This window comes from Talpa occidentalis, unplaced genomic scaffold, assembly GCF_014898055.3.
Source record: "Talpa occidentalis isolate TD23 unplaced genomic scaffold, MPIMG_talOcc4v2.1 talOcc4.17, whole genome shotgun sequence".
Taxonomy (NCBI): Eukaryota; Metazoa; Chordata; class Mammalia; order Eulipotyphla; family Talpidae; genus Talpa; species Talpa occidentalis.
In genome coordinates this window covers 47,626,583-47,649,295 of record NW_023601754.1, presented here as the reverse complement: position 1 = coordinate 47,649,295, position 22,713 = coordinate 47,626,583, and the positions used below count along the sequence as shown (strand labels likewise).

Genomic DNA, 22,713 nt, shown 5'->3' with positions numbered 1-22,713 from the left:
CACCAATCAGGATTCATTTCCTGAGGTTGCAACCAGAACCTTTCCCCAAATGGCCTGAACAAGAGGAGGGGGATGTGGGAGAGTGGGGGGAGGTAGGGGGAGGTAGGAGGGGGGAGGTGGGGGTGTCCGGGCCAGCGGGGCAGATCAACGGGGTACCCGGGGGAGGAAGCAGGGGCTTGGTATGGGACAGGGGTACGCGAGGAGTGGAGACAAAGCCAGGATCATCGCCAGTCTCATTTATTCAGGAATGTGTACAATGTTATATAGGGTTCAGAGGAGGAGGTCTCTCGTTATCTCTAGCAAGGAGAGACCACCAATGCAAACAAGCCACAGTAGCAAGCAGGGGGAAAGGTTCAGTCCTCACAATAGGAAACTTGAAACCTGGAGCCCCTGCACCAGACTCAACTCCGACCCCGACCCCGGGCTTGGAATTCAGAGCTCCAGACCGCTGTGTCCAGGCTGGTTTCGCACCCGCCAGTCCAAAGGACTCATGGCGGGCAGAGTTTCTAGGAACAGAGGGCTGAGCTAAGGCATGGTGTGGGTTTTCCGGCAGTCTCCACTTTCTCTTCCCGCATGTGGCTGAGCCTTTTCCAGCATGGAGGCCGCCGGGGGTGACAGGAAATGTGAGTGAAGACTCAGGAGGGGCCAACTGTGTAACCAGTTCTGACTTCGGGTGGAAAGAGGATCAGTCTGTTTCCTGTACGGTGATCTAAACAGTAAGAGCAGCGTTGTGTGGTGCAAGAATAAGCTTCTTGCCCTACTAGATATTAGACAGACTGCAAAACAAATCAACGTGTTAAAAATAGTGGAGTAGTGGAGCAAGAACAGATGAATGGGTCAGGGAGCCAGAAGCGAGAGCACAGAAAGAGCTCGGTGGGCTTTGAGCAGGACATTCTACAGTGCGTGGGGACTTGTCAGATATGATATCACAGCACCTCAGTTTGGTGGGGGCAGATGGGAACTCAGTCTGCGGCTCCAGGATAACCGGCTCAGTGTGCCAGGAAATAGGCCTTGACTCTCATCCAGCATCACACATGGAGGACTCCAGGCATCCCAAAGACCACAGCTACATGGAAGATGCACTTATGAAACTACTAGAAGAAAATTAAGGAGATGATCTTGGAATCTCTGTGACAGGGAACGACTTTGTAAGACTTCTAAAACATACAACACCAGACAAGACACCACTTAGTTTGATTATGTCAAAGCGAAGAGTCTGGGCTCACAGGGGAGCACAGCGAGCCGTCAGCAGGGGAGCACGGTGAGCCGTCAGCAGGGGGATGGGCTTGGAGAAGTCATTCGTGACATGCGGGCTGGACAAGCAGGAAGCACCTCCGAATGAGGTAGAAGACAAACGTCTAATGCCATAATGCAACGTGACTTCAACCTGAAAATGCCATTCTCGTGGGGAGCAGCGAAGGATATGAGTGGGCTGTGCAGAGCCCCACAGCTAGCGTGCCTCCGAGGGGTGCTCAAAGTCATCAAAGACGTACATAACCACAAAACCACGATTAGATATCACACTTGGCACCAATCAGGCTGCAGAGAATTAGGATGACGGTGTCAGGTGTTGCGGGGAAGTGCTGACAGTAGAATGTTCCAGTGTCTCCAAACCCCAAGGAATGATCCAGAGCTGCTCCATTGAATTAAGTGCACACACCCCCCGTGACTCAGTGCGTTCATGCCTGGCTATACATCCCTGAGAATCCCCACAGCCCGCCGGGGACACATGTAAGTTCAAGCCTTGTGGTGCCATCGGTGGTGGCTGGGAGGCGGCCATCACGTGTCGTCCACCCTTGGGGAGGCTGCTGGGTCTTTGTGTGGTTACCCACTGTGGGGCCGATGAACAAAGCACGGGATGGGTGTACAACCCTCAGTGGGGGCTTAGACACAGAGAGCAGGGGAAGCAGAGGGGCTGAAGTGGGGGAGGGGGCACAGGCCGGTCATGGTGGACTTTTGGGGTGATCACCTGGAGGACACGTTGCGCAGCCATGAAGTCGCCACCTGAGGCTGCCAGACTACACAACCCAGGGGCAGGGCAGTGAGTGCTCATGACAGAAACGTAGAGATTAACACCAGCTGATCCATACTGGACACACAGATGTTAGCTGTCGTCATCATCAAAAATTGAAAATGCGAAAGTGCTGTTTGAAAAGTGACTGGGACAGAATGAGACAGAGAGAGAGAGAGAGAGAATGGATTACACATATATAAAATCTAAAACCAGTAACATATATTAAAATTACATGCCCATATGAACCACACTACACATTTCCTAAGAGTGAGACAGCAGAGGAGGGAGGGAGCAGAGGAAGGAGGGAGGAGGAGAGAGGGAGGGAGGAGGAAAGGAAGAGGAGGGAGGGAGGAGGGGGGGAGGAGGGAGGGAGGAGGGAGGGAGGAGAAGGGAGGGAGGAGGGAGGGAGGAGGAGGGAGGGAAGAGGGAGGAGGAGGGAGGGGGAGGAGGAGGGAGGAGGAGCAGGAGGAGGGAGAGAGGAGGGAGCAGAGGAGGAAGGAGGGAGGGAGGAGGAGGAGGGAGGGAGGGAAGGAGGGAGGGAGGGAAGGAGCAGAGAGGGAGGAGGGAGGGGAGGAGGAGGGGTAGGGAGCAGAGGAGGGTGGGAAGAGGGAGTGAGAGAGGAAGTAGGGAGCAGAGGAGGGGGGAGGGAGCAGAGGTGGGGAGGGAGGGAGGAGGGTGGGCAGAGGGAGAAGGGGGAGGCAACAGGAAAGGGAAGAGCCTCTGTCCAGAGCAGCGGGGATCAGGAAACCTGTGTTCGCATCTCTGCAGCTAAAGACTAAAGGGAGTAAGAATTCAGCTGAGACCCCCAAGCCGAGGCTGCTGCATGAACTGTATTCCGCTGGGCCAGGGCCACATTCGAACCCGACCCCCTGCGGCTGACTCACCTGCACCCCCTGAAATGCACAGGATTGACTCTGGACTTCAGAGGCTCGGGGTGAGGCTGGCAGAGCTGGTTTGTCCTCCCCCAGGCCCTGGCGCTCAGGGTGGCTGATCCTGGCTGGAAACCGAGGTCAGGGCGTGGCCCCAGCCCTGCTGGTGGAGGACTGGCCCTGCGCGCATTCCGTGGGGCAGATAAGCATCTGACTGCGGGTGGGAGGAGCCGCAGGTGAGGACGGCGCTGATGACAAAGCTGCTCTGAGCGCCAGGCTCCCCGCTGCAAGCTTCCTCCCCCTAGCTCTGACAGCAGGTCAGGTGGGAGCCCTCGAGGAGTTCAGGGGCTGAGGGCAGCGAGGCTGGGTGAGTGGGGCTCAACCTCTGCAGCTGGTATGGAGCCAGCAGGTGAATCAGGGGAGCAGGAGACCTGAGTCAGTGCCCAAAACCGAGATGGTGCTGGAGCCAAGACAAGCAGACAGGGACGTGGAGCTGGCTGGGGGGGGGGGGGTGAGGTGGGAGGGAGGAGGAAGACGGTGGGAAGGGGCAGGAGGGGGAGAGAGAAGAGAGACTCTGAGAGCTTAGAAAAATAGTCACCAGAAGTGATTTAAAGACAGACTTGAGGGCCTCCCCGGTGGCGCAAGGGGTTAAGACACAGCCTATGAAGCTGTCCGCAGCCCCTGAAGCACGAGTTGGGGTCCCCAGCCAGGGAGCTACCCACATGGCACAGCAGACCTCTCCTGACTCGCCCGCTGCCTGTTCTGTTCCCCACTCTGTCTCTGGTGAGTCCTCTCACCCCCGCATTTCTGGCCTGTACCCCAAGTTCTTGTATGCATAAATAAATCTTAAAAAAAATAAAGACAGGGCCTCCCCTGGTGGTGCAGTGGTTGAGTGCTGGGTTCCGAGGCTGCCCGCAGCCTCTGCAGTGCCAGTTTGATCCCCGGCCACCGGGGAGGGTCCCAAAAAAAAAAAAAAAAAACCTTAAAAAAAATAAAGACAGACTTGGATTTAGAGACTCGGGGAACCTGGGACGCTTTAGAAGCACTGAAACAGCACCACTAAGAAACTGAGAAAGGTTCTGAAGAAGGGCTCTGCAAGACAGACAGACAGAGTGGGTGGATGGGTAAGAAAGACAGAGGTAAGGAGAGGCAGAGAGGAAAAGGGAGGAAAGATTCCTGGGGTGAGAATCTGGGGCGGGGGGGACAATCCTGGATCCCAGGTTTCCTTTGCTGACCCTTGGTCTCACCCTCCCCCCACTTCCAGACGCCTCCGTGCCCCCTGCTCCCTTCCCGGCCTCAGCGTCTGACCTCCAGGCCGTGTTTCCGCCCCCGGCCCAGCCCCCAGGGTAACGGCGGCCCCGACAGGGAGAGGTTCAGAGCCGTTTCTGTCCCGCAGCAGGGGCTGCCGCGCGGGGCCCGGGCCCCCGAGACCGGACGCGAGCGGAGACCGGGGCGGAGACCGCGGGCGACACTGCAGCTGTCCCGGAGATGCCCGCGATGCCGGCCCGGTGTGAACACACACACCCCACCCAGGCTCCCTGGGAACTAGTCAGCAGCTTCGATTGTTGCTCCCGCCTGGGAGGTCTGCATCGGGGTTACCCTAACAGCTCCGGGAGAGACGCCCCCTGCGCACCCAGGACACAGGATTTTTGACCCGAGGCTGCAGAATCCAGCCTTTCGCTATGGCGCCACCTTGGGGCCCCTTGGAGAATGGACCTGGGAGAGCCGTCGGCTGGGCTGAGCAACGTCGGGCAAGTTACTTGACCTCTCTGAGCCTGAATGAGTCAAACGCCTCCTTTATGCCTACCTGGTAATCACCTCACAGGTAGTCAAACGCCTACCTCTAGCACCGAGGTGACAGTTCCACCTCGCACCCAGAGGTGCAGTGTTCTACCGCTTTTCCCGAGAGGGAGCTGGACGCGACTGAGGGCGCATGCTGCTGAATCAGCAGTGTGGTGGGTTAAACTGTGCGCCCCCAGAAGACGCTGCGGTTCTCAGAATGAGCACCTCAGAACGTGACCTTATTTGGAGGTATGGTTATTACAGGTGTCAACAGTTTCACTGATATCCCGGAGAGGGGTGGGCCTCTAACCCAGGATGGTGGGGTTCCTATACCAAGAGGTGAGAGGCTGTGAAGATGCAATATGGGGAGCCTGTGAAGTGGCAGGCAGAGACTGGGGTCACACAGACACCAGCTGAGCAGGCCAGGGACCCACTAACAGCCACTAGAAGCTGGGAAGGAAAGCATCCCCGCCCCCAGAGTCCTAGAGGGGCCCCTCGATTTCAGACTTCTGGCCCCTGGAATGTAAGAGAATAAATGTCTGTAATTTTCAGCCTCCTGGTTTGTGATTCTCTGCTGTCCTGGGACACTAATACACGTGGGAAGGTCCATCTTGCTTGCATAGCAGATAAAGGGCATTTGAACACCCCAAGTACCCTTTCTTCTAGAGGAAGAAGCTCACCACAGGTCCACTTTACCACAGAAGATACACAAACGTAACACATAAAAAGATGCTCTTCTTCAGGCGAGAGAATGGAACTTAAACCCCCAGCTGGACATCATCACACACCCCTAGACCGGCTACCACCACGACAGCTGGAGTTCGAGCCCCCGGCCAGGGAGCTGGCCCACACGGTGCAGCAGACCTCTCCTGTCTCCCCGCTGCTCCCCTCAGCAGTGTATTCCAGTAGATCTGCCTGTTGTGCTCCCCACTCTGTCTCTGGTGAATCCTCTCACCCCCACACCTCTGGCCTGTACCCCAGTTCTTCTTTGCAAAAATATATAAAAATCTTAAAATGAAGAAGTTAATTGAACTCCCCAAAACTCCAAAAGGCAGCAGAGAAGCAGCGCCACTGGGGCGCCACCTGCTCTTTGAAGGATCATAAAATGGTGTCATCCCATAGGGGGAGGGTCTGGCTGTCACTGCCCCTGATCTGCCTCCTGCGGGGCGCTCACATGGCCTGAGGGGCAGTGGGGGGCCGCGTGTGCAGGCGTGAGGGAATGTGCAGGGTGCTGTGCGCGTGCACCGGGGTGCGCACGCGCAGTGTGAGTCTGATAGGAAAGCAGCGGTTTCAGCACCATGGTCAGAGACCGACTCCGCTCAGGCCCTGGCCTCCTGGCTGTCGTTTAGCCCCCGCCAGGCTCTCCAGCTTCTAGATTGACGGGTGCATTTAAATTTCACGAAAGCATTTCTGAAAATTAAAATCTCCAACGCGAGTTGCAGAAAGAACCAGGGGGAAGTCCAGGAGGCTCTGCTGGGTGCTCTCACCCCCTGCTAGGGGCTGGGACAGAGAAAGTCCAGGACTCAGTCCCCACTCCCCTCTTACAGCACCTGAGCTCTGGCCCCAGGCCTACCTCCACACGGGAGTTCTCGCAGCTGCCAGGCTCGAGACTTGTAGGAACAGATGAGGACGCAGAGTTGGGGATGCTGAGGGGTCCAGGCCGTTTGAGGGCCATACTCCCTGACCCTCCTTCCTAAGCCAGGGAGGGGGTCAAGTCCACTGGCCCCCCTGCCTTCTGCCCGCCACTGAACACACGCCCCATTCACTGTGTGGCCACCAGGGTCAGACACTGGGCCCCACAAATCAGCTCACATAAAAGCCAGCCAGCACGAGTGTCTTCTTTTTGCAACAGGTCGAGTGCTATGTTCCCCTCGTTCATATTTTGAAACCTGTCCCCCAGATTTATGGTATGTGGTGATGGGGTCTTTGGGGTGCCCTTATAAGGAGACCCCAGAGAGCTCCTGGGCCCTTTCTGCCTCCTGAGAACAAAAGCCTGTCAGTGAGCCAGGAGGGCCCTCGCCGGACCCACCCTGCGGGTGTCCTGACATGGGCCCCGGCCTCCGGGACCGAGAAACACAAATTCTTGCTGTTCACGAGCCACCTGGGCCAGACACTTTGGTTATAGCAACTCAGCGGCGGAGGCCTTGGTGTTGTTTACAGGGTGATATAGGATGGACATTGGTCACATTTACTGAGAATTTGTTCTCTGGTTCCACACTCAGTGCATTAGGATTTCATCCTCATGACAACCTTAGAAGCAGTTCTCGCCCCAGAACCCATGTACAGACAAGGAAACCGTGGCACGAAAAGTTCTTTTCTCAAGGACAAAACATATTGACAGAAATTTTCCAGCACAGACAAAATTAAAGAGACCCCTAGAATAGAGTGGGGGGGGGTGTCTTCAAATACATCACAAGAAAAGAAGCTGTCAAGTTTCATCAGTACTAAATTTGGCCTTTTCCCCCCATTAGTTTCCCTGAAGTCAGGCTGCTGGACTTCAAATCCCAGCCCTGTGACTTACCTGGACAGGTGCCCCAGACTGGTGACAGGTGACGTCATGTCTCTGCCCTCAGCTTTCCCATCTGTAAACAAGAATATTAACAGGAGATATGCCTTTCAGGCTTTTGTGGATGACACTCAAGTAAATATACACAAATACTTTTTTAAAGCTTATGAGAGGAACGAACAATGGTTACATAGGACAACCAGGATGGTTCTTAATAGCAGGCCCATCACATGTGTGATGTCATTCACATAACACTCTCAAAATAACAAAAAATTATAGTTATAAACCAGTGGTTATCAGGGCTTGAGGTTGGGAGAAGGGGGTGATAATTAAGGGATAAAGCAGAGAATTTCTTTGTGATGATGAAATGCTTCTGTATTGTGGTGACTGGAGAGAGAGAAATAACAAACAGGTAAGTTGGTAGGTAGGTAGACAGATAGACAGACAGACAGGATGGAGGGGATGGCAAAGAAGAAGGAATATTGAAATTCAAATAAGGTGTGCACCACAGCTGATGGCATTGCAGCAACCCAAGTTTTCTAGTTTTGACAATGAGCCATGGTAGCGAAACTGGGTGAAGGCTTGAACTATTACACAATAAAACGTTATCACGAAAGCCATGTCGGGCAGTGCTGGGCCAGCTCGGCTGTGACCATCTTGAGGCCCTTGTTCTCCAGCCCACCCCACCTGCTGTTTTCAATGTTCTTTTCCTGGCAAAGCTAATCACTAATCGCCACAAAATGAGTAGCATTTTGGGTAAGCAGAAGGCACGGGGCCTAGAGAGAACCATGACCCACCTATAATTTCCCTGCCCACTGCCCTGAGGTGCAATTATGGGAAAGGGACGGGGACCCGTGACACTCGCCAGCTCCCCCGCATACAGCAGGGGATGATTTTGCTCTGAGCACCCAGGGATGGCCACACCGTGAGCCCAGCCTGGAGCCTTAAAGACAAACACCAGGGCTTTAGACTAGCTCCTGTCCCACGGAGCTGTGGCTGTCCAGGAGGCTGAGAGCGAGGCGGGACAAGGTGGGGAATGAGATGATCGTTCTATACCTTTAAAAACAAACACTATTTTTGTACCATATGGAAATAGCACCTGTTCAGGAAAGTAGGTAGAAATGACTGGCGCGCTCGCGTGTGTACCCCTCCACCCCAACGAGTCGACCCCGGATCTGTGCCCTCTAGGACACAAGCCCAACCCCTGAACCCTGCTTTTCCTTCTGGGTCTGCCGCTCATGGGGAGGTGGCAGTGCACAGGCCAAGGCTGTGCGGCGCCCCCACTACTCGGCGGGGTCCCTCAGGCAGAGAGTGGGTGTCTGGGCGCCTTTCCCGCGTTTTCTCTTTGGGCACATTACTCTGACTATACAGATGGGGAATCCTCGGTTCACAGGGGTGCATCCCGGCACCCAAGGTTCCAAAGATAGGAGGAGGCAGTCTGGGCTAGGAGACAGGAGTGTTTGCGTGGAGGGGTGGTGAGGGGCAGGGAGGGTGGGGGATGCAAAAGCAAGATTTAAGGGGGAAACACGAGAAGGCCAGACCAAGAAAATGACAGAGAGAGACAGAGGAGAAAGGAAGCCCCCAGAAAGAAGCGGGAGTGTGGGCGGAGCCCAGGGACTCCCGGGGCGCCAGCTCCCACGCCCTGAGGGCCCTCAGACCGCAGCCTGGGAGAGCTGAGCTGGACATAAGAGGCACCCCATTCCAGGAATGCGTCGCTGGGGGGCAGGACGGCCCGGGCTGGGTGTTCATAAGCCCCAGGAGCCCTGCAGGAAGCAGCAGACAGGAGCCCAGCGCTGGACCCAGCAGCGCCGCTGGAGCCCGAGCAGGTGAGCAGCCCCCTGAGCCCCACTCTCTGCCCCTCCCCCAGCGCGCGGGTGCCCGTGATCCATTCTCCTCCCGCCAAGTCCCGCCCGGTGCGGCCCAGACTCCGACTGTCTCTGTCTCCTCACAAGCAAGCCCCCTCTCCCTCCGACTCTCCGCGACTCCGACCCTCAGCCGCCCTCTCAGCCTGCCTCGTCCCCCCTCCGCCCCCAGCTCGCCGCCCCCGTCTCTCTCAGTACTCTCCCGACGGCTTTCTCTCTCTCCAGCTCTGGGTCTCGGCGCCGTGACACGTGTGGGGGTGGCAGGGAGAGGGCTGGAGGCCCTAACCTGCCCGAGAGCACCCCGAGGGACAGAGGGACGGTGAAAGAGACGCATGTGGGCTGTGGGTTCCTTCCTCAGGTGCTGGCACGATGGCCACATCGGGAGCCCCCTGGGGCTGCTTCCTGGGGTGCCTCATCCTCGGCGCCACAGGTACCGCGTGCGCGCGACTGGCTGCGTCTACGGGCGCGGGGTTCGCGCTCAGCCGGACAGACGCGGCGCCCGGGGTGGCTCCGGGTGCTGCAGGGCCCCGCGGGCGCCGCGCACTGCGAGTGTGGCCCCCAGCGCGACGGCGTGGCCGGGCGGGTGGCGCGGGTGCAGGCCGGGCGCTCGCGGAGGCGCTGCGCCTCGGAGTACCAGCAGCTGCATGGTGCTGTGCGGAGGCGGGAAGCGGGGTGCTGTGCTGTGCGGGGGGGGGGGGGGGGTTGCGGGGGGTGCCTGAAAGGGAACTTCTGCTTCTGGGGCGGGGGGCTCACTGCTGGAACTGCACCTGGCACCGTGGCACAGTATGACGAGGTTCCTTTCGGGGTGCCACTGCGGAGGAGGCCGGGCCAGCTGGGCAAGGCGGGCCCGAGAGCCGCCACTGCCCCTGGAGCCACCGGCTGTGCCGCCCTGGCCTCGCCACCCGGTGTGAGGGTGCTGGGACCCCGCAGGGCCCGCGCCTGTCTTGGGGCGCGCGGTGTGAGAGAAAGAGGCTGTGTGAGAGCGGTCACACAGAGCAGAAACCCGAGACCCCACCCGCAGGAGGCCCGGCCCCCCCTCACTTCCAACCCCACCCCTTAAGACTCGCCCCCACCCCGCGCCACCTCCCCCAGGAGCGCCCGAGCTGGCCGCCAGCCCCGACCCCTAAAGCGCGGGTCACGCCCACGTGCACCAATTCCCCCGCCCCGGCCCCCCCCGCCCCCTTGCACCCTGACCCCGCCCACAAAGCTGTGGCCACACCCCAGAAGCCCCGAGCACGCCCCCGCGAAGCACCGCCCACAAACCCGGGGTTCCGACCGCAGCCGCCACTCCCCCCAGGGCCCCGCGCCGCGGGGGGCGGCGGCCGCGTCACGAGCGGCGAGGACTGCAGCCCGCACGCGCAGCCCTGGCAGGCGGCCCTGCTCGCGGACGGCGAGCTCCGCTGCGGCGGCGTCCTGGTGCACCCGCGCTGGGTGCTGTCGGCGGCGCACTGTCTCCAGGCGTGAGTGCGCGGCCCGGGGCGGGGGGCGGCCCGGCCTCGGCAGACCCCCGGGACCCCCAGGGAAGCAGCCGCGGGGGCACGAGAGCCACGTCCCAGCTCGGCGCTGCGGCCGGACGGCGGATCCCTGCCCCGGGGGCCCGCGAGGGCGCGCGGCCCGGGCCGGGCAGCGAGGGGCCGGGGCGGCGCAGGGCGAGGGCGGACACACGCGGGCCGACGCGGGGCACGGGGCGGTGCCGGCGTTGGGGAAGGTTCTCCCCCGTCCGCGTGCTCCGCACCCCCCGCCCCCCCGGTCAGCACGCGGAGGTGCTGGGCCCGCGGCTGGTCAACTCTAAATTCCATGCACATGTTCGACTGCTCAGGGGTCGGCGCCCCTAAGCCCCGGGTTTCAAGGGCCGACTGTAGTTGCCACAAAAGTGACCTAGCCCCGCGCCCCTCAGCTCCCTCGCCGTTGGCCTGGGCCTGCAGAGCCTGGGGGCCCTCGAGGGGCCGGGCAGCCGGGTGGTCGCGGCCAGCCTCTGCCTGCAGCACCCGGAGTACAACCGGCCGCTCCTGGCCAACGACCTCATGCTCGTCAAGCTCGAGGAGCCGGTGTCCCCGTCTGACACCATCCGGGCCATCAGCGTCGCCTCCCGGTGCCCGACCCCCGGGGAGTCCTGCCTCGTCTCCGGCTGGGGCCGGCTGCTGAACGGTGAGGCCCCGGGCGGGGCGGCGGGCCTCGCGCCTCTGCCCCGCCCGGCCTGACCCCGCGCGCCCGCCGCAGGCGCTCAGCCCGCCGCGCTGCAGTGCGTGAACGTCTCGGTGGCGTCGGCGCGGCTCTGCGGCGCCCTCTACGCGCCCGTGTTCCACCCCAGCATGGTCTGCGCCGGCGGAGGACCCGGCCGCGGGGACGCCTGCTACGTGAGCGGGGCCGGGAGCGCGGGCGGGGGCGGAGCACACGGGACACGCGGCGAGAAGCGGGCGAGAGGGTGCCCCGGGAGGGAGGGTGCCCGGGAGGGAGGGTGCCCTCCGAGGGAGGGTGCCCCGGGAGGGAGGGTGCCCGGGAGGGAGGGTGCCCGGGAGGGAGGGTGCCCCGGGAGGGAGGGTGCCCCGGGAGGGAGGGTGCCCCGGGAGGGAGGGTGCCCGGGAGGGAAGGTGCCCGGGAGGGAGGGTGCCCGGGAGGGAGGGTGCCCCGGGAGGGAGGGTGCCCAGGGAGGGTGGGAGGGTGCCCGGGAGGGAGGGTGCCCCGGGAGGGAGGGTGCCCCGGGAGGGAGGGTGCCCCAGGAGGGCTGACGCGAGGACAGAAAGCAGCCCCGCAGAGAAGGCAAAATGGAGACACACGGGGAACCAGAAGGGAGGGTTAGGGAGGGAGACCCAGGGAGACTCCCAGAGGTGAAAGTCAAACAGAGGGGGGTGGGGGGAACGAAAATACAAAGAAATGGAGGCAGCAGAAACTATGGGAATGAGAGAAAGTCACAGTGGGGAGCAGCAGGAGCAACACCCACAGAGCACCCTACCCGAGGCTGCTGTCAGGACAAAATGGAGCAGAATTAGGGAAAACGGGGGTCTGGGATGGAACTTCGAAGGGATGTGTCCGCCCCTGCCCCCCTTTATCTTGCTCCCATGATCCCACTTTTGTTTCCACTGCTGTGTGATGGGGGTGCACTCACTCCTCTCTGCACCACAGGGCGACTCCGGGGGCCCCATGATCTGCAAGGGGTCACTGCAGGGCCTTGTGTCTTTTGGACACGCCCCGTGTGGCCAGCCCTACGTGCCGAGTGTCTACACCAACCTCTGCAAGTTCACCGACTGGATACAGAAAACCATCGAGACCAGCTAGCTCCCAGAACTTGAACCCTGGAAATTGAAACCCCAAGTAAATGCTGTCCAAGAGACTCAGGAATCAGGGCCTCCTGGTGGCGCATGGGCTAAGTCTCAGCACTACGAAGCTGTCCACAGCCACTGCAGCGCAAGTTTGATCCCAGGCCAGGGAACTACCCACATGGTGCAGCAGACCTCTCCTGTCTCCCCGAAGCTCCCCTCAGCAGTGTATTTTGTCAGTCTGCCTGTTCTGTTCCCCGCTCTGTCTCTGGTGAATCTTCTCACCCTCCCACGCATGTGGACTGTACCCCAGCTTTTTTATAAATACATCAATCTTTAAAAAAAAAACATTAAAAATGAAAAACATCCCTCCCTCCTGACCCACGTCAGGTTGGTGTCTCATCAGGAACATTTGTGTCCATGCCCCAGGAACGCCGCATGCCCTGCATAGAACCAGGGTCTCTGCCAGCACCTCTGAAGCGGGGCGGGTCCTTGTGTGTCTGCACATCAGTAACATCTTGAGCTTTCAGGCTCTGGACACACAGCTGAGGCCCCACAGATGAGCTGGGGGTGGCGCAGCAGGAGCTGAGCTTCCAGGGGAGAGGCCTGAGCACACAGGAGCTCCCTTTGCCCCGTGGGGACCCTCAGGAAGTCTCACCCTCCTGCTGCTAGAGAAGATCCTGTGTGCGGCTCCCCCTGCACCCCAACTCCCTGGGACTCTCCCTCTCAGGGAACAGGAATGGGTGCTCCTCCCTCAGACACAGACCAGGGGCCTCCCAACCTCTCAGACACTGGCCTCTCACTACCGCCCACCTTCCCCACAGCTAGAGGGGCTCTCAGGCCGTCTCTCCCCTTCACAGGGGCTCCCCATGGGTCCCCCTTCAGTTTCCAGGGTGCCTTTCCCTCCCCACTCCGTCTTCACCAGCACAGCAGACATCCCAGAGGCATGGGGTTCATTGATGGTTGTGACTTAGTCCCATGCGGGTTGCGGGGGGCTGACTATGAAGGTGACTGGCCTGTGTTAGACATGAAGTCCTTGGTTGAGTTGGGGGGAGGAGGGCCGTTCTGGCGCAAGACAAGGCAATGGGAGTCAGGGAGGGCTGAGGGTGATGCTGACCAGTCACATGGGGTCTCTTGCTGTGGTGGCCAGGGGTGGTTGACATGGCTGGCTGAGGTGTGCTGAGTTGGGCTGAGCGGGGCTGGGGGCCAGATTTGGGTCAAGTTGGGCTGTGTGGGATGGAGGTGGGTCTGGAGCGGGAGGACTTGGATAAGTTTGATTGAGGTTGTGAACAGTGAGTGATAAGGGGGAAGGTGGGGGCACAGGATCCAGAAGCTTCTCTCAAGCTTCCCTCTCCCCACAGGGTGACTCAGAGGACCCCCAGTCAGTGCGGACCTCCAGGGCATGGTGTCTAGGGGGACTGCCTGTGACACGACCCCAAGCCTGGTGTCTGCGCCAGCGCCTGCCACCACTGGCATTAGATCAGGAAACCAGGGGGAGGAGCTGACTGTCCCTCCCACAACCTGTGCCTGACCGAGCGGAAGCCCCTCCCGGTCAGAGAGGGACCAGACCGCAGAGCTTTCAAGGCCCAGACGCTGGCCAAGTCTGTACTGTGTGGGGCCGGATTCAGTGCCCACAGTTATGATTAGCCCAGAGAGGTAAATGGATGTGGAGTCCCGACCTGAGACTGAGTGCACACGAGGGTCTGAGGCCAAGGCCTGGTCGGGGCAGCAGGAGCTCGGAGGCTCGGGAGCTCAGAGGCTGCGCGGCTCCAGGGTGCAGGGACAGGGAGCCGAGCCGGCCCTGCTGGCCTTTGAGACTCCCTTGGGCAGGGGGCACAGCCCTTTGGGGTGCAGGCATCTGAGAACAGGTATGGTGGTCAGTGAGCCCACCACTTCCTGCTTCCCTCCACCCATACCTCAGCTGCAGGGGCAGGGCCTGGGGCACACCTGGGCACCAGCTGGGCCCAGGGGGCTGAGGGATTTAAAGGTTCCTCAGGGAGGCTCCCGGCTTCGGGCTGCCACCTGCCCTGGATACTGATGTGACCATGTGGGTCCTGGTCCCGTGCCTGGGGCTGGCCCTGGAGGAGTCTGGTGAGATTGGATGGGCCGGGTAGGGGCCCTGATGCCCTGTACCCTCAACTCCTCCTAAGTTACCCCTCTTCCATGCTCCACTCCTCACCTGGCCACCTGACCTCTGGCCTTGAATCTTGAATTTTCCCAGTGTGTCAACCAGCTGCCTCTTTCCTGCCTAATTTAATTGTCCCCCAATCACCCCAAAATACACCAGCTCAAATGTTCTGCTAAGCCCCTAAATCTGATTCTCCAAACTGATGAATTCACTCTTATTTTGAATAGGAAGAAACAAAGGAACTGACAAAAATAAACCAACACACACCCTAGAAACAGGACTGCAGACCTGAAGTCCTGCGGTGGGGGCAGGGGGCTTTGAGAGGGAACGGGGTGGACACATAGAGGCGAGGGAGCCCCTGGGGTAAAGGATTCGAGGAGGGGGTGTGGTGTGGTACCTTCACTTGAGGTGGCGCGAAGGTACGGCCCTGAATCACACAGCTCGTAAATCAACGCGCCATAATTTAAAAAACTAACAAAGCAGGCCCCGTTGGAAGACGCTGAAACAGGAGCTGGAACAGCCAGAGGGACGGACTCCCCTTGTGGTGCAAAAGGAAATGGAGAAACATCTGTTTTTAAGTGAAGGCAATTAGAGGATTAGGAAGGCTGGTTTGAGAGCATTTAGGCATTTTCCATGGGGGGGAGGGGAGGTGTGTGTGTGTGTGTGTGTGTGTGTGTGTGTGTGTATGTGTGTGCGCGCGCGCGCACGCGCGCGCAGGCAGTGGCACTCTAGGGGGTTAACAGATGATTTGGAGACAGTCTGTGAGGGGATCTGGATGTGAATAGGGGTGACACTGGAAGAGGTTCTGGCCAGTGGGTGGGAGCCCCAGGGGGCCTTGGGGTGTGAGCGGAACGGCCTGGGGTGATAGTGTTAGGGGGAAAGGATGTCCTGCACACACTCCACACAGGCGCTGTGGACTCCACCCCCACTCCATCAAGACACCGGGAACTACAAATCCCATGATCCCCAAAGGGAGGTTGCAAGGCCCTGAGGGCGGAGTGAAGCGGCCATTTTCTCTGTTTGTGAAGATGACCAGCCGCGGGAGTGGGTGTCGCGCTCTCGTGGCCAGGGAGCGCTTGGTCGGCGGGTCATGTGGGATTCCAGGCGGAACGGGTAGGACACGTGTAAGAATGTATCTCCCTCCTTTTCTCCCTGAGTTGTTGATTTTCTCATTTCCCTGCCCTTGTGAATAAACCTTCTGTCAACCTTGTGTGCGCCTGCAGTTCAAGTCCCACTTCAGCACGCGGGTGAGGACCCACAGTCGGGCAACGCGTTCTGTAGCGGGGTTGCCCTGTAACAATCCTGGGTGGGGGAAGGTCTCGGAACTGAAGTGATTCTATTTTGTGCCCCTGGATGTGACTCAGGGGTCATCTCCGCTGCATCCTTTGGGGACGCATGGAGGGGAACATGTGGGTGACCGGGGACATCCAGCCCACCCCGTACCAGCCACACCTCCTCCACCTCAGCCAGTGCCCTCTTGCTCTGACCTGCAGGACTCCACGCGGCGCAGCTCCCCGCACAGGCCCTGGGCTCCCAGGGTGACAGCGGAGGCGACCAGCACCAGGAGGCCCGCACCTGAGCAGCCCGGGAGTGGCTATTCCCTGTCAGCGGAATCCCGCTTTCACCAGCACCAGCAGGATCTGCGGTTCTGAGCTCCCGGCGCCCGGCCTCCGGGTTCAACGATTCACCGGCACCCGCGAATTCCCATGCGCCCTGCGGGGGGGGGGGGGGGAGTACGACGGACACACTGGGCAGCCGCCCGGGGTGTGCGCCCAGGTGAGGGCGAGAGCACCCTCCAGCCTCTGTGGACTCACTTGGGTGGCCCCGAGGCCAAAGGACCTGGGTGACCACCTACACATGAGGGGAGGACAGAAGACCAAGGGGTGGGGGGGAAGGGACCCTGGAGCCCAAGCTCAGTGCTGTGCTCCAGGAACGCCTTGTGCTATGCACAGAGCCGGGGTCTCTGCCAGCGCCCCCGAAGCGGGGCGGTCCTTGTGTGTTTGCACATCAGTAACATCAGTAACACATAGATGAAGCCCCACAGATAAGCTGGGGGCGGGGCAGCCGGAGCTGAACTTCCAGGGGAGAGGCCAGAGCACGGGAGCTCCCCTTGCCCTGCAGGGACCATCGGATCGCCCCCACTCCTGCTGCTGGAGAAGGTCCTGCCTGTGTGCGCCTCCCCTTGCACCCCAGCTCCCCGGGCTCTCCCTCTGGGTGCTCCTCCCTGTTCCCTCAGGCGCCTGCACAGACCCCGGAACTTCACCTCCCACTCACCCTCCAGCTAACCGGGCACTCAGGTCATCACTCCCGTCAGTAAGGGCTCCCCATGGGTCCCCCTTTCCAGGGTGATATTTCTGCCCCATCCCGCCTTCACCAGCACAGCGACACCCTGGAGGGGAGGGATCATTGTGCGCTGGATTCAGTTCCGCACAAAGTGAGTCTGGGGAGCTGCTTTTCAGGGCCCAGCCGGGACCCCAAGAGATGAAGGTTCTCTCAGGGCTGCCTCAGGACCTTCCCTCACCGCCAAACTCCTGAACCAGAGCCTGCAGCCCTGAGCACAGCCTCCTCCGCCCGCTGCGGCCGCCGCAATTAGGAGCCTCCAGTCGACTTCACTGGACCAGTTTTGCTCCCTGGGTGACCCAGGACCCTTTGAGTCTCCCCTGTGTGAGGGGGCACAGCCTCTTGGGGTGCAGGCATCGGGGCCGGGTGTCCTGGTGTAACTGGCCACCGAAGCCAGGCGCCAGCCCTGTGCGCAGGTGTTTAAGGGAGGCCCGACTGCGGGGGATTCAATGTCCACACCACACGGGAAGAGGGAAGATGTACCGCGAGCAGCACAGGCGGTGCACTATCACGACGACATCAATGCCCCGAACCCAATCAGACTGATGCACACGCACACACGCAGCACCGCTTCCTCGGAAATCACATCGCGGAGGCGGCAGCGAGCCCTCCGGAGGACGGCCCGGGAGACGCCTCCAAGCCCCGCGGCTGCGAGCGGCGGCGGCAGCGCTCGGCGGCCTCTGTGTTTTACCTCTCCCAAAGCCGGATGTGGCCGGTGTCCAAGCTCAGGGCTTCGTGTGGGCTGGTCACGTTCCTGCGCACGATGTCTTGGACATCGCGAACAGGTACATAACCCGCCCCCGGCTTTGGCCCCCCACTGGGGCGCTGGCCAGGCTCCCGGGCTAGGGGTCAAAGAGCGGTCGCACGTCTTCCAATGTCCCCGGCAAAAGGACATTCACGTTCTCTTTCCTTACGCCTGGTCAGTGAGCCCCCCACCTCCTGCTTCTCTCCACCCACCGCCCACCTTCCCTCCAGCCTCTGTGCCAAGGGCAAGGCCCCAGCAGCCGCAGGCCCCGGGGAGCTTCCAGCTCCACCAGGCCCCAGGAACAGGTGCCCGCTCTCCGCCCTCCACAGCTCGGTGGGAGGGCCCCCCCCCCACCCAACAGCAAGGGCAGGGCCTGGGCACACTTGGGTGCCAGCTAGGCAGGGGCGGGCCCAGGGAGCTGAGGGATTTAAAGGCTCCTCAGGGAGGCTCCGGGCTCCGAGCTGCCGCCCGCCCTGGACACCTGAGTCACCATGTGGGTCCTGGTCCTGTGCCTGGTTTTGGCCCTGGAGGGGTCTGGTGAGATGGAGGGGGTCGGGGGAGCGGACCCCAACTTCGTGCTGCCCTCACCTTCCCTGAAGTCATTCCTCTCCCACCCACCCCCACACTCCCATTTTTCTCCTGACCACCTGACCCTGCTTTTCTCTGGCCTGGAACCCCATATTTTCCCAGTCTGTCCACCAGCTGCCTCCTTCCTGCATAATCTAGGGTCCCCGACATCACCCCCACATTCCTCAGCCCAAACACTCTGCTGTGCCTCTAAACTGCCCAAAACTGTAGTTTTTCAGGATGGAAAGCTGACATGTGCTCATCCTGAGGTCTCCTTAGGCCCCAGTCCTCACCCAGGTTTGCCCACATCCTGGGGTCTCCCCGTGCTTTCTAGTCTCTTGCCCGCTCAGATGTCACAGGCCCCATCCACCATTCCAGAGCCCAGATCACCCCCCAACCCATGCTGCTCCAGCGCTGCCTTTTTTCTTCTATCCAGTGGTGAGAATGGGGTTCAGGGATATGGGCCCTCAGCATTTGCCTGCCCATGCGTCACCATCACCCTGACCATCCCAGAGACCTCTACGGAATTGTGGGTCCTTCCCAGACTCCTCGCCCATCTCCCCGGGCCCCAGCCTTACAGCTCAGCTCCCTGTGGTCCAGCTAAGCAGCCCCTAACGCAGCACCCCATCCACAGGCACAGAGCCCCACAACCAGTCGTCGGTCAGAGGGTTTTCAGAGTGTGGGCTGTATTCTGAACCCTGGCAGGTCGCCCTGGATTTACGTGAGCTTATCCAATGTGGGGCTGTCCTGGTGCACCCCTATTGGGTGCTCACCGCTGCCCACTGCATGGGCAAGTAAGTATTGAGGGCGGGGGGCTGGAGGGCAGTCTGTTCCCCGCCCCCCCCGGGGGTGCTAAGTGCCAGGCCCTTCCTGGGTCACCTCCGGGAGGCTGGGCTGACGGAGCACAGACTGGTGCAGGTCACGATGCAGGGGGCAGGGCTGGGACTGGGCACCCTGAAGTACCCTCCATGGCTACCGGCCCCATCTCCCCGGGAATGTCCTGTCGCCCTCTGCCCCCACCACCCGTCCTGGTCCCTGGTCTCTGGGGGGCTGTGTCTGTGCAGGCGGATGTGTTCCCACCTCCCTCTGTCATGTCTCTGGTGTCTGTCACCCAGTCTCTGTCCCTCGCTGCCATCACTGTCACTCTGGTCACCTCCACATCCCCCCCGTCTCTTGGGGCTCACCCCTCTCCCATCACCACTCGGCACCACCCAGGGGGAGTGGGATTGGACCCAGGAAGCAAGAAGACCCCCACCAAGTGTGTGAGGGTGCCTCCCATCCCAGCCCCTCCCCTAGGACCAGCACCTCTTCAGGGGGCCCTCTGGGGCTGTGGGCGCCTAGAGGAAGGGGGAGGGGAGGAGGTGTGGGGGGGAGGGCAGTGGCCTGGGGTGGGGGGCCAGCCCACCCTTTGCTGGGGAGCCAGCCCCTCAGCCCAGCCCTGCCTAGCTCTGCCCTGACCCTCGTGCTGCCCCCTCTGTGCCCCTCCTCCCCCCACACCCTGCCCCGCTGCCTGCCTCAGTTTCTCCCTCTCCCGCTCCTTGCTGCCTCTGCTGAGTCTGACCCTCTGTGTGTCCTCCGATTGCTGGGGTCCCCGTGCTCTCTCCTCCCTCTGGTCCCTCATCTGCGGTGTCTGCTGCCCTTGGGGTCAGCGTCTCTGAGGCTGCCCTTGGGCTGCCCCAGTCTGGGTGTCAAGGGCACTTCTTTCCCGGGGCTTTCTACATCTCCTTCGGCCTTTTTCTCTTTGGGACACTCCAGGTGCTGCCTGGGCCCTCCGCACTGCTCACCCCTCCTTCCCCCTCCCTCCCCAGAGACTTCTATGGCGCTAAGCTGGGCCTGCAGATGGGGCTTGCATCCGTAAGATCCCGCCAGCATTCCTATACCGATAGGCGCTTCCCACACCCGCAATTCAACATGAGCCTCCAGCATGTCCGCATGCGCTCCCCGGGACATGACTTCAGCCACGACATCATGCTGATGCAGATATTTCCGCCCGCCGAGATCACTGAGAGCGTGAATGTAATACCCCTGCCCACCCGGGAGCCCCGAGTGGGCAGCACCTGCTACGTCTCCGGCTGGGGCAGCATCCTTTCTACTAAGTGTACGCACGGGCCGTGTGTTCACGAGCGGGACTCAGGGGCCTACGATGCGGGGACTGTGGTGGGGCTCAGGGGTTTCTGCCCCCTCCTGACCCTGCGTGATCTCTAGACATCTACAGGGCCATCCTCCAGTGCGCGCCAATCAATATCCTGTCCAACGCTGCATGTGCTGTGGAACACGACCAGAAGGTGACAGAGCACATGCTGTGTGCGGGGCAGCCTGAAGACCACTGGTCCACCTGCCTGGTGAGCTAACCCAGCCCGCAGGCCCCACCCGGCCCCCAGCCCCACCCTTACCCACCCCTCCCCACCCTGCCCCACACAACCACGCCCCCCGCCCTGCTCCCTAGTTTGTCAGTGATTAGCTCTAGTCCTGGCTTGACAGCTAAGCAGCCTGGGGTCCCCTGCCTGGCTTGTTGCACCCCGACTCACCCCATCAGGTGTGACCAGATCTCCCTCCTCCCTCTCACACACATTGACTGGGGGGGGGGGGGAGGTTTCAGAGAAAGTTCTTGAAGAGCCGACCCTGACATGAGCCCTGAGGGTGGGGGTGCTGCGAAGGGCCCTGCTCTTCCCTCTATCCTCCTGGACCCTGGCCCCCAACAGAGTCTGCACCCTGAATCCCACTCCCTTAGTGGGGATCTGAGTCCTGACCTCCTGATGGATCCCCCCACCTTCTCCTCGAGTGGGCTCTGGAGACGGTTTTCTGTCTCCCCACAACGGGAGTCACTGTGAGCCCAGGTGCGAGAGCTGGGGTGCTGCACACAGGGCCCCCACTTGCCAGCTCTCTCTCAATCCTGTGTGTCACAGAATGACGATGGGGGCCCTCTGATCTGTGACGGCGAGTTACAAGGAATCGCATCATGGGACCCCGACCTATGTGACGCATTCATTGTACCCGGCATCTACACCAAGGTGCTGGATTACGTGCCCTGGATCAAGAAGACCATTGCGACCTATCCCTGAGGCTCCCCTCCCAGATCACCCCTTTCAAATATAAGATGGCTCGTTCACATCCAGGGCTGGTGACCTGCTACAGACACTGAGCTTCTGGGAGCTCCGGTCGTCTTTCCTCATGAGCTGGGCCACCCCCACTTTTGCTCTGCGGTGCCCAGCAGGAGGGAAGGGCCTGGGTGGACACAAGTGAGGACAAAGGGAGGGTCTGGTCCCTGGGGTAAAGCAGAGGTCCTGGGGGTGGGGGCAGGAGCAGCTGGGCTCCGGGGTGGGTGGGGCCCAGGTCCTCCTGTGATGGGAAGCCCGAAGAAGGGTGGGGCGCTCCTGTCCTGGCAATTTTTCTAACCGAAGGTTCTCAAGTCAAGAGACCCCAAGAAATGGGGTCACCCTACCCTCTCCTTACTACAAAGACAGCCTCCTTCTGCCCCGCCTGTTCCTGAGGTCCCGAGCAGGAAGGGGTGCTCAGGGGGCCGGAACCACTCCTCACACTGAACTTTCAACCAGATACCCTATTTCCTGACAGCAAGGACAGGCAGCAGCCAGACTCCCCCAGACGCGGGGTCTCCTCCTCTCCCACTGCCCACACCTCCTCCAGGTCAGGCCACCAGGAGGACCCCCAGGTCAGCTCGCTCTGGGCTGCGCGTGTCTCAGGCACTTCCTGGTCCTGCTCAGGCCCTGTGGTCCGGGGTGGGAGGGAACACCCTCCTCTGACTCCCCACAGCTCGGGGAGCCCGTGCCCTCCTCCCCGCTGTGGCCCTGAAGAGTCCAGGCGACCTGTGTCTGCACACCCGCCCCTGACCTGGCGAGAGGAAGAAATAGGGTCCTGTGGGGCGACACTGACATGCCTGCGGCCCCAGGCCTAATCAGTGGACGCCGTGTGGATAAGCTGAGAGTCACGGGTGGGAGTCACCCTCCCGCAAGCCCAAAATCCAGGGTTCGGTCTGACAGCGCCCCCGCCCGCCCCCCCCCACCCCGTCTCTTTCAATAAAGAGGCAGGGATCTGCTCTTGGGGGCATCCTGCATCCCACAGCTGCCCCGACTCTGGTTCCGTTATGGCTTCGGTGCTGCTGAGGAGCAGGGCTCCTGCGACAGCGGACGGCTGCCCCTCCTCCCCTCCGCCTCCGTGGAGCGGCAGGAACTCGGCACCCCGCTGCCCCCACCCCCAGCACTGTGGAGGGCAGCTGTGCATGGGCTGGTCCAGCCCGCCCCAGGCTAGGGTGCCTGCCCCGCCCTCACGGCGCTGCCGGCATCTGACCCCACAAAGCCATCTCCTGACCCAGACCCTTTGGTTAAGGAAAACAGCCAGATCTCACCGCTCGAGAGCCCCGCAGCCCCCAGCCCCCGCAGGACTCGGCCAAGCGTCTCCCCGGGAACCAGCCGCGCGCTCTTGCTCACCCGCGCTGACTCGCGGTTCTGTCCCTGGCTACGGCAAGACGTGGCTCCGCACCCCTGGGCTCAGCGTGGGGGGCCATACTTTCAGCAGCCCGGACGACGCCACACTCGTCGTGGGGTGTGCAGGGGCCACTGGACAGGTGGCGTCAGCTTGCTGTTGAGGGGGGAGGGCACGCTGGGCGCGGCCCCCAGGACCCTGCC

The 22,713-nt window shown here is 61.1% G+C and overlaps 1 protein-coding gene and 1 long non-coding RNA gene across 3 annotated transcripts; one reads left to right on the top strand and one right to left on the bottom strand.

Moving 5' to 3' along the window:
* Window positions 1-143: 143 nt before the first annotated feature.
* LOC119249683 (uncharacterized) lies at window positions 144-22,713 on the bottom strand. Of its 2 annotated transcripts, none has more exons than XR_005126186.2 (3): window positions 22,516-22,713; window positions 7,187-7,247; window positions 144-2,159 (listed from the first exon to the last, which is right to left on the bottom strand). It is a non-coding gene; the product is annotated as an uncharacterized LOC119249683 (long non-coding RNA). The 2 variants fall into 2 exon arrangements; XR_008552572.1 differs by lacking the exons at window positions 7,187-7,247; window positions 22,516-22,713 and adding exons at window positions 2,899-3,097; window positions 4,192-4,237.
* On the top strand, window positions 9,403-12,610 carry KLK4 (kallikrein related peptidase 4). The gene is made up of 5 exons (XM_037517127.2): window positions 9,403-9,463; window positions 10,331-10,493; window positions 10,931-11,181; window positions 11,254-11,390; window positions 12,157-12,610. Exons 1-5 carry the CDS (start codon window positions 9,403-9,405, stop codon window positions 12,307-12,309), a joined length of 765 nt encoding a protein of 254 aa, XP_037373024.1. The 3' UTR covers window positions 12,310-12,610.